Here is a 12,040-nt window from a genome sequence, read left to right on the forward strand (position 1 = left end):
ATAGTTGATAATTACTAAATGTAATCACATTTTGCCCCACTTCTGATAGATTCGTTAGTTTTGATGTTTGTCTCTCTTTTTATCAAAGTCCCTATAGATTCTATTTTAGTATTCAATAAGTATTTATCAACAAATATTTGAAATGCAATGGCAACCCTTTATCCCCACTCCTTCAAACTCAGGTTATGGAATTTTTGAAAACGATATATACCTATTATCATTTATACCTTTTAAAAGTGGTATAGGTATGTTGACAATATTTAGCTGGTTTTGCTCAAGCTGGTATTGATAAATGATTTACTCTGTAATTTGAATAACGAGTACCACCATTACGTTCAGATTAGAATTAGAAAAGACAATTGCCTCCTTTCTTAGATGTTTTTAACACATAGAGAACAATTTCAATGTAAATTCAGTATTTATAGAAACCAACCAACAACAACTTATGTTACATTTTTATTCAGGCCATCACCTCAACATCAAATATCAAGTTTCCTCTGTTTTTATGAGCCTTGCGATTGTCAGTCCCCAGTATTTGGATAAAGAAATTGAATACATAAAGAAAAATAGGGACAGATTTATGTTATCCTTCACATATACTAGATATTTGTTATAACAAAGCCCCACAAAAAGATTTTTATAGTGAAAGTAACATGAAGAAAGAAAACCTAAGAACATTCTTAGCTTGCCTATTTTAGTGGTTTTGAAAACATAAAATCATTATTAAAACCTTTTTAATGTAAACCTCATTTTTCTTATAATAACACACTCAAAAGAATGTTAATAAAAAATAGCCCTAAAGAAAACAACAACATAATATATAAAATTCCATGTTTGATTGCCTCTTTTATATTGGCCAATCTAGCAAAGATTTAGATGTTCATATTAAGCAACATAGTATTCCAGTCAAAACTGGACAAGCATCCAATGCTATATTCATTCATCTAAGTGGAAAAAACTCACAGGATAAATTGGACTGAAAGTTCAGTGATTGCAGATCACTGACTTTCAGTTCAATTTCTATCCAGCTTACTCAGTTGTAATTTTAATCTTAGCCCAGGCATGTATTATTTGACTTGTATTAGAAAAATGTTCAAGAATTACCTAAAAGATAAAATCATTGGACTTAATTACAAGTTAGCAACTTGGTATACATTTCTATATATCCAGATGTTTTAATATAATTTTTTATTTGTAAAAAAATGTTCATCTTGCAAAGTTATTGTTTATAAAAACAAAAAGAATTATTGTGTTGTACTAAAAAATTTTTAGGTGGTCAGTCACGAACCTGTATAATCTTTTAATTGTCCTGAACCTGTTCCCTAGACAGTTGATCCTAAATCCTTTTGAAACACCCCTTAAATATTTAATCCTGTTTTGGCAATTCTACTAATTCTTCAATTGTGTTGGATTCCAGGTACATATGTTTCTTTACAATCCCCATCTGTCATTTATATGAGCTTTCCTTGTAAACATACTTTTATACTTCTTCAGTCTGCTAAGTAAAGGACACAGCGCAAAAGGCCTCTCCAGCACTCCAGTATTTCCGTTCTTTGTGGATTTTTATACAGTCAACTCTCATTAAGCTGGATCCCGTTAATCTGGATATCGGATAAGATGGACACAAAAGAGGTCAGCCGATTAAGATACATAATGTTCGACCACGATTTCAGATGGTTACTGTTCCTCCCACAAATCACGTGCCATTTTCCTTTTTTTTACCACAGGTAAATAGAAAACTTTTCATTTATATCTTTATTTCATATATACTGTTCCTTACTGTTAAAATTAAAACTGAAATGCTTTTAACTTTGTTACCAATTTAACTTGTGCAGTATGTACCGTCATTAAGAAACGCTACTGTCTGAGAAGGGTGCAGGAAGCATTGTAGGCCAATCACTGAGCATTAACAGTTTTATCTATCTGCTGCCTAACTGGTAGCTACAATACAAAGCTTTGTATATTTTTTTGGAAAGAAAAGACAGACAAAAGGTAAACTTTGCAAAGATAAAAGCTGAGTTATTGTGGCAAATGACATGAGAGAGAGAGAGAGAGAGAGAGAGAGAGAGAGAGAGAGAGAGAGAGAGAGAGAGAGAGAGAGAGAGAGAGAGAGAGAGAGAGCTGCCAGTTCCCTCTGTGCAGCTGCCATTCTTCTGTGTTCACACACAGTAAAATGACAGACACACAGAATGAGAGAGAGAGAGAGAGAGAGAGAGAGAGAGAGAGAGAGAGAGAGAGAGAGAGAGAGAGAGAGAATTGCAGTTCCTCGCAGCGTAATTCTGTCCCGAGATTAAAGAGAAGAATTTTGTTTTAAAGGTATGTCAATGCAGCGTTAGTAAATATCTTCTGAAGCAAAAATATTTATGTATTTTGCACTCAAAGTAATAAGGAATTCATTATATTCTTCATGTAATCAGTAAAATATATACACTATTACAAAACTAAGTTTGTATAAGAACACACTCACTTATGTCATCGCCAGCTTCTGAGGTAAAGTTCTTTCTCAGACAGAATACAGCTAAAGCCTGATTGGCTGGCTGGTTGCCATGGCGATCTGCTAGCCAATGACAGCCTTCTACTTCTATCCTTTTTATAGACATATGTCGACAGCACAAAATGAACGTTGCCATGATCATCATTATTTGACTGCTGATGGCAAAAATTACTCAATTTTGCTTCTATATAATTATTTCTTCATGAAAACATGAATTCAGCAATAATTTCAAATTTAATATAGCAGTATGAAAAATCCCACAACAGTCTGTTTGTAGTGATGCGTCATCAGTTGCGAATCCTATTCCGCACCGTCTCACATTTACAACTGCAAGCTGATGATGATGTCAATAACAATAAAAACAACCCTCTCCAAGATCAATATGATGAAATGTATTTTATAGTCTTGTTTGTTAAAATTCACAAGTTGAATTACACAATTTTGATCATGTATATTTTCGCATTTTACGTGAATGTTTCTGTTGAAAACAAAATGTTAGTGAACTTATGGTCTTAATTGTCCCACTGTTTTATTACTGATGATCTTAATTATCCACATTTATGTAATAATATATTAATATAAATGATAATGAACTATAATGAATTAATAACTCAAAATGTGAGAGAAATCTTCCACGTGTTTCTCTATATCCACCTAAAAATGCGCAGCAGCCATTCACAATTTCTTCACTGAATCTGCGCTTTTGTACTGTAATCATATGGTAACGCTTGTGCGGTGATTTTGCTAAGTTTTCCTTTTACGAATTTGGACAAATACTGTCATCAGGTCCAGTTCAGAGTTTCAAGCACTCAGTGAGCTGCCTTAAACTTTTTATGCAATGCTGAAAAGCATAAGCTATTACTATGCCTTATTCATTGGAAACAAAGCAATTGCTGATAACTTCTAAGCATTTGCTTGAGCTTAAGCGTCTGTTCTATGCATTTACTACTAGTACAAGCATTTATTTTGTTTTATTCATTGGAACTGAGGTAAGTGCTTTATAATCCAAGCAAAAGCATTTGCTGGAGGTTTTATTCATTAGGCCCATGGTCCAAACGATTAAGTAGCATTTAGATCACAACAGGTATTGTGCATGTCCATACAAGTCCAAGACACAATAAAAATAATTAGGTAACCATTTAGACCTTTGTTTGGGCTGTGTTCATTGTAACCATTCAAAACTGCACAATCCTGTCTAAATCTTGTACAAGCACTCATAGGTTGGTTCTTCATACCTTAAGAGACTCCAGAGATTATCACTTTGTTTCTATAAGTTGCTCATATTCAAGTGTGGAAGTCAGTAACAAATACATGTTAATGATATCCCTGATGGAATTGTGTTTAATTAGTAATATAGTACATTACATATTTACTAAAGATTTCAAACAATGATTTATATTGCTAAGCTCTAGTAGCTTACGATGCATTTTGGGATTAAATTTTTGCATGCCTTACAAAATGAATAACACTGCTATAATGAATCTTTAAAAAGGCCCTGAACACACATGCATTTGAATGAATTCTATTAAAGGTTGCAGAATATTTAAATAATGGAAGAGAGAAACAGAAAAGAAGAGGACTGAAATTCAGTGCAAACTGTGGGGAGAGGTGAAAAAGTCTACTGGCAATGGACCAAATGGAAATTTGACCTGGACCTCAAAACCAACTCTCCCACTATAAAATAACTGCTAACTTTAGTATTTCTCCCACCTCATTTTCTCTGTATATGAAACGTGTGTTGCACATCTTAACTTAGAGCAAAATTAAACAACAGAAGAAAGAAGAATATATTCCCAAGTCCTTTTGAAATCTATCATACTACCTATCTGACAACAAAAGGAATATATGGAGATATGAGAAGCTCTCTACAAGCTAAATGCCACTGAAGCAGCAGTTACTTTCAATAACACTGCCCCCACAAGAGGACTTCTACCAAATAATAATACAGTAATAAAAGATACAGGTTGCAATATAGATGATTCATACAGTATAGGGTGCAAAATGAAAATCCACTTACTGTAATTCTCTTTAGATGAAACAAAAGACAGTCCAAGTGCAATGTTTTCCACAACATTTAAAGCTGTTGTCACTTTCACCATGCTCTGTAAATGAAATGGCTGTACTGTAATATTATAAATATTGTAATTATAATTACTGAGACAGAACCATAAACTTAGTTATTTAATACTGAAAATTGATTTCACAATAATACAGAAATACTACGGTATATGTATTTTTCATGATCACAAAAGTTACACCTGATTTTGGCACAGTCATGCTTGTCTTCCAAAGGAGTTACTTTATTATCCTCTCAGGCTCCCATAAGAGAGCACACAATATCAAAGAATTTATAGTTGTTCTTGGCCAGAACAGTGCCTTTGATTTGACACAGTGATAGATTATAAAGGACTCACTGCAACTGCTCTTTCCACTTACCTACAGCATCTACAGTCAACCCGCTAAAACGGACTCCTTTAATCCGGATATCGAATAAGATGGACACTGATAATTCAAAAATATGTAAAATAAGCCTAAGACATTTCCTTTTATAAACATCTATTATATCCTTTTCATTCTCTCTCTTGGTTCTCTTACAAATTATTCATACCCAAATTATAAAGGTAAAATGACCGTACAACATCCTAATTATTATTATTATTTATTCTCTCTCTCCTCTTACTGAACAAGAGAATTTTATGGTACATGTGCACACATGTTTATTTGTTTTGTATGATAAATAAATGATTTATCTAATAATGAGTACTAATTTTCAAAATTAATAACATTAAAGAGATTAAAATATAATAATAATAATAATAATATAACTAATTACAAAATTTATACTAAGTATGTGATACATATTTTAAACAAACAAATATCATTCCCTGATCTTTTGTGAACTAGCTTGAGGGCAAAGCTGTCTAATATCTCAAAGGAAGGGGGAGTGTTGCCAATAGTGGCTCAAAGGATTCCTATGTAATCTCTCTCTCTCTGTAATAATTCATAAATAATTTCACTCTCTTAACGTAAGGACAACAATTATTCTCTCTCTCTCTCTCTCTCTCTCTCTCTCTCTCTCTCTCTCTCTCTCTCTCTCTCGTCCGTAGCAGAGCTCACACATATTTACAACTTATTACTATTTCTCTGTATGTCTTTTACCTCAAAGTGGATCATTTTAAATTGATCTAATTTTACCTGTACCATCTACGAACTGTCAATGCGCTAGTGTAGCAAATATTACATTCTAAAACAGAGAGTTGTATTAGTCCAAATAGAAAACTTTGTTCATGAAAAAAACATTTCAGAACAAAGCGAAAGAGACGGTCTAGAATAAAGTAGCTCTTAAAAACAAGGTTGAGAAGAATTCTAAAAATAGATTGTCTCACCTTCTTTTTACTTAACAATTACGCTGTGTTCATGTCGCGGCCTAGGCATCTACATAAGTGGTTGAATTCTATAATTTTTATCATGTTTTATTCTTCATGTTTCATCTTTTACTATGCGGTCTAATTAAACCGTTTCTTCACTGGTTTATTATTCATACTCTATAAAAATAATGAAATACAGTGTATTTATAGGTATTTATAAGTACATACTAGGTATTGCTGGTTAAACTGGACTATCAGCTAAGATGGACACCCTGGCCCCCCTATTAGTCAGTCTTAATGAGGGTCGACTGTACCACAATCTTCCCCCCAACACCTTTGTCACCCAGATGTGGCAACAACATGCAGGTCAGCCAAGCGCTGAAGCAGACCTAAGAGTAATGCTTTAGTACCTACATGCCCCTAAGTGCTCAGGAATAATTTTGCATTCATAGGGTCATATTTACGAAATGTTGCCATTATTTGCTGAGGAAAGCTAACTGCATGGTCTAAAAATTTTTCTCAGGCTGTCCTAATTGTTAAATTCTGTCCATGCATTTTTCAAGTTTGGGATTTTGGATTAAGCTACTATGCTCACATTTACTATCAACTTTGGCAATTTAAATCTCACGAATCAAAAATTTTGTTACTGAAAATTATCAATCAATCATTACATGTAGATATTTTCATTTATGGAGTAAAAATGAAAATTGATCTTTTAGCCTAACTTCACAGCTACTAAATAACAATGACTTGATTTTTTTCCTATGTGTGCTAACTTACAGCTTAGTTTTTAAACTAAAGTGTACTTTTTGTCTCAATAATTTAGAAATGTTCTAAAAAAGAACTACATACTACATAGAAATTTCTCATTTAAAATCCATGAGTTTTTGTGTTGTAGGGGAATAGAAATTGTATTTAGCAGATCTACTCTTACTATGCTCCAATCGAATGTGATGTCACAGCTTCTTACAGGAATAAAATTTGGTTCCTCCTTAGCAGGATATAGAAAATACTTTCTATTATTGGTTATTGATACCATATAGTTTCAACGGTACATTTGTTATCAGTGTAATAATAGAAGCCATAACTCTCAAATCACTGCACTACAGTAGTTGATGAAAAACTGAAATATAATATACTATCCAATACAGCTAATGCAAGTGGTACTTTAATGTAGATTTGTTAGGCAAGTTTTAGTTGATTAGAAAAACATCTCATGGAGTATTAAACTACATTACCAATCAATATAGTTTATTTATATGGTATCTTAATTCAGTTTTGTTAGGCTAGTGTTCATTATAAATGCCTGTCAACAAATATCTGAAATACTCTGGAAACTCAAACTGAACTTACAAGAATGGACATGTTCTTGTGAAAAAAAAAATACTTGGTAACTATTTTATATGTAGAGACACCCAATTATAATAAATTATTACTGCAGTACTTCTAGGTCATGCATATCAGCCATTACTATGATTGTTGCTTTCAATCAAAAGTCAAGGTCTCACATTTATACAGTATAACCCATTTCTTCTTATGATATTCAAGTTTTTCTTGGTATGAAAGAGATTCCACTCCGTTACTTGTGTTATGCAGTGAATAAGTATGAGATTCACTGATCGGGATTATGAGAGAGAGAGAGAGACGATGTTTATGATTTAAAAATGATGAGCCATGATACCAAGTAAATTGAAGTGTAACCAAAACAAACCTCAAGATGGGGGAAAGAAAGGAGGGCGCTAGAGGAATCAAAAGGTCAGCAAAGGTGACCTGATTTGTCCTTGCAAAAGTGGGAGTTAAGATTGAACCATTAAGAGTAAAGTAGACGCCCTCAAGAGGCGGAGTTTTGTTCAACATAGGTCCAGAGTTCATTCCTGATCAGTTTTTAGCAGAGTTACTTGAAACCAAATTGGGTAGATTGTGTCACTGCTTCCTCTCTTAACATCAAGAAATTTCAAGTCCAGTGTGGCTGGCGTGTGAAATAGTTTAGTGTAATAAAACTTATGAAAACCGTGCCCGGTGAATACTTACCCCTCCTGAAAACTAGAAAGTATCAATAGACAATTTCAACCTAACTTACCGAGTCCCCTGCGTTACTATCAAGTGAAAGTCAACAGACAGAGACGGAGTCATTCATATGTGGTGCAACGAAATACAAAGAAAAACTGCACCGCATAACAAAATAATATTTTTTTTTTTTTTTTTTTTACGGTTTTCATAAGTTTTATTACACTAAACTATTTCACACGGCCAGCCACACTGGACTTAGAAATTCTTGATGTTAAGAGAGGAGCGAGTGACACAATCCTACCCAATTTGGTTTTTCAAGTAACTCTATAAAAACTGATCAGAATGAACTCTGGACCTATGTTGAATAAAACTCCGCCTCCTTGAGGACGTCTTACTTACTCTTAATGGTTCAATCTAACTCCCACTTTTAGCAAGGACAAATCAGGTCAATTTTGCTGACCTTTGATTCCTCTAAGCCCCTTTCTTTCCCACATCTTGGAGGTTTGTTTTGGTTACACTTCAATTTACTTGGTATCATGGCTCATCATTTTAAATCATAAACATTGTCTCTCTCTCTCTCATAATCCCGATCAGTGAATCTCATACTTATTCACTGCATAACACTTGCTAACAGTATATTAAACAGGTGGCACCTGGTAATGGTACTTTTGGACCTGGTAATGGTACTTTTGGTTTAATCATGATTTATAGGGATGGCACCAATAATTTATAATATCACTAAAAGAATGTTACCCATTGAATTTATCTCTTAGCCAGTTGTCACAGCCATGTACTTAAAATAATGTCAGTCCATTTCATACCGAAGCTCATTCGTTTCTCATGGTTTTTTGTCTTTCCTTACTACTGAGCTGCTAATAAGCTAAACCCAAAGGTTGCTTTCTCCACTGCAGACTGCATATCTGCTGTTTGCCAGTGGGATGGCACTTACCACCAGCATAAACATAACCCTGCTCAAATAGTGTGTTTTGGTAGTTGTCAGATGTAGTCGACGCCCCCTTTTCAAGGGGATGCGTACCACAACATCCCTGCAAATAGTTAAAATCAGCAAATACTTAAAATCCCCCATTAAAAATGCTTATAACTGCCTATCATGAAAGTTCAAACACCAAATGTATACCTTACTCTATCATCCTACATCAAATATACCTTAAACTATTATCCTATTACTGTATTAATCTTTGAAATGATATTATTAATACCATTTCAAAATCATCTTAAACATCTTACCCTTAAAAATATACATACGCACTGTATGGCTTACAGCTACGTGTGAAAATAATCCAGTCCCCCACCATATTCAGGCATGCACACTTTCTTTCATAAAGTTACTATTCAAGCCATCCTGTTTTCTTTGAACAGGAACATTGATATGTATGTAATTCACAAGAGAGAGAGAGAGAGAGAGAGAGAGAGAGAGAGAGAGAGAGAGAGAGAGAGAACAAAAATAAAAAACACATACATTAGAAAAATTTAATACTTTCATATTAAGAACATGTAAATCATAATGGGTACTCACCAGTGATGAATGTTGATTAAAGATGATGATGAATTACCTGTGCAGTCCGATGAATGACGAAGATATGACTGCACAGCAAAGCAGAGGAGTTACATCTCCTCTTAGGGCACCTCTTCCCTTCTTCAAGAGGCACTTATCCAGGGGTTTCGGGAGGCATTACTTCAGGCAATTGGGGAGGCACTTCTTCAGGCGCTTGAGAGGCACTAACAATCAGTCGTCAGGTGATTGGGAGGCACTTCTTCAGGGGTTTGGGGAGGCTTTGGGAGGTCCTTCTTTGTATGTTTAATAAACATAATGATAGGTATTCTTGTTACTGCTTCTTCATGCCAATGAGGGCTTTTTATAGGGCGCCAATGCCACATCAAGAGCATTAGAACACTTTTAAAAAGTTTCAATAAGGATCCACAATGAAGCTGCATCCTGAGCCTCTTAATATCCTCTTAACCCTTAAACGCCCTAATGGATCTATCATCGTCTCAAAATTGTCTGTTGGATGTCAAGTTGACGTACCATACATCGACTAAAAATGCTTTTTTTAAATATTCGGGAAAAAATAATTATAGGCCTAGTTTGCAGAAGGTTTCAAATCACGTGCCTTGAGGGATGCTGGGAGTTCACGGATCAAGCTGTTGTTTTGTTTATAAAGCGTCACCCCAGACGTAATTCAGGCATTCCCTCTTTATCGTACCAGACAGCATCAGCGTCGGACCGCGATTTGTGATTTTTTGACGATCCGTTTTTGCAGAACTTTGGCAAATTTGTGTAAACATGCTGCAACAGGACGTTTGCAGAGATGTCTCAAAGCCGTCAGGACCGTGAAAGGCACATACTGCCTGTAGGTAGTGAGCGTGTGAGACGAGTTTTAGACTGGGATGCTGGAGAAGGACCCAGCAGCCAAAGTGACCCAGCTTCTCAGCGCTGCGTGTTGTTCGCCCAATGAAAAATTAACCAAGGACCACATCCCGTATTTTATAAAATAGGAAGCATCTAAAAATTGTACTGATCATCCTGGCATCCGTATTTTAAGAAAATTTTGGTATTACTTGAAAATCCTGGCGTTTATTGAGTCACCTTGTTTAATTTTTCATTTTACAGGTAGTGCCTCAAATCTGATAATTCAACTTATGATAATTCGCTTTTACGATGGGATTAGCAATTAATATCGATATAAGACAATATTTTGAAAATACGTATTTTTAAATTTCATGGGCGACTGGCGCAGGCAACAACGTTTTTATCAGGCAGCGTAAAATTCTGTATCTGGCCCGAGAGGCTGGAATAGGTACATTAATTCAATGAGCTGACCTCACTTGCCCTTGTTGTGTCTCTTAAAATAGGTCAGTGTTCGTTTTGCAAATTTTTGTGCGTTTGTAAATGCCGTGCAGTATTTGACGATAATTTAAAGAATCTTCTTACGATAATTCGAGTTTACGATGGAGTTAGCAATTAATACCAGTACAACAATATTTAGAAAATATTTTTAAAAATTTTGCAGCTTACAAGCAACAGCGTACACTACAATTGTTTGTTCAGAATCAGGCAGCAAGAAAGACCAACTTACAATAGGCCAACTTCTTTTCTCCATCTTTTTTCCATCTTCTAGTTAAAAAAGTAAGAGAATGATAAAAGCATTAGTAGTAACCTTATACTCTTACAAAAATGCATACAGCCATAAACAACTGAACGAGACTCTGTTGTTTTGCTAATAATCGAATCAGATAACAACTGTTTTGCTTGTATTTCAACCATCGTGAAATGCAGTTAAACAAATATCGTAGTTATGTTAAAAATGACGTTAAGTACTGATATGTTTTTACATAATATCCGCTTTGGAGAAAAGATCGGCATTCAAATATATGCTGCATTAAAATTTTAAGCTGTAATCTGTACATGCTGAGAAAAGAATGTTCAAAAATAACATGACTATAAATTATCATACATTGGCAACATGGATGAAACTCACCTTCAAATAAAATTGGAAAGTATTTTAATCAAAAACACATTATTTACATGAAAGAACACATATTACTGCTGTTTTCACGCTGATAAAAGGGATTTTGACAAAGGAAAAATCTATTTCTGAGAATGCCCCGTGTCACCCATGGTGAAATTCCATTGTATGCACAATTTCTAGGTATAAAATGCTAGATATACCAGAGAAAAAGAGCTTTCAGGAAAGCTGGGGTTACTACCCCCAGATCGAAATGTCTTCTCAAGGAAGACGTCGGTATAACGAAGGGTGAGTGAAAGATCACTACCACGGAGTCTTACTCAAAGATCTCTCCTGTTAAAACCCCAGAAGAGAGCGGTGAGCCGTTACAGCCCCCACACACAAACACACCGCCAGCTCGGCGACACCAGCGCCACCTACCTCATTCCAGGCTAGCACTAACCCCAGACTTGGCATGTGCAAGTAGGGGGGGGAGCAACAGGTGAGCAGGGAGGATCACCGGGTGACACGGGACCTTCCTCAGAAATAGATTTTTCCTTTGTCAAAATCCTTTTCTGAGTCCAGTCCCATGTCAGCCGGTGAAATAGTGATAGAGAATCATGCCAAGGCTGCAAACTACTGAGGAAACAAGGTAATCTGAAGAAAAAACATAAATTTTATGAAAATGGTTTTAATCAGGG

The 12,040-nt window shown here is 35.0% G+C and overlaps 1 protein-coding gene across 1 annotated transcript in view; it reads right to left on the reverse strand.

The window, feature by feature from the left end:
* The window catches only part of PGAP2 (Post-GPI attachment to proteins 2), a 254,282-nt gene that overhangs the window by 121,125 nt on the left and 121,117 nt on the right, over positions 1 to 12,040 (reverse strand). The window contains exon 3 of the mRNA XM_067104744.1: positions 4,512 to 4,596. Within this exon, the coding sequence (XP_066960845.1) occupies positions 4,512 to 4,596 (85 nt within the window). The remainder of the gene's footprint in view (positions 1 to 4,511; positions 4,597 to 12,040) is intronic.

Source organism: Macrobrachium rosenbergii, chromosome 6 (assembly GCF_040412425.1).
Source record: "Macrobrachium rosenbergii isolate ZJJX-2024 chromosome 6, ASM4041242v1, whole genome shotgun sequence".
NCBI lineage: Eukaryota > Metazoa > Arthropoda > Malacostraca > Decapoda > Palaemonidae > Macrobrachium > Macrobrachium rosenbergii.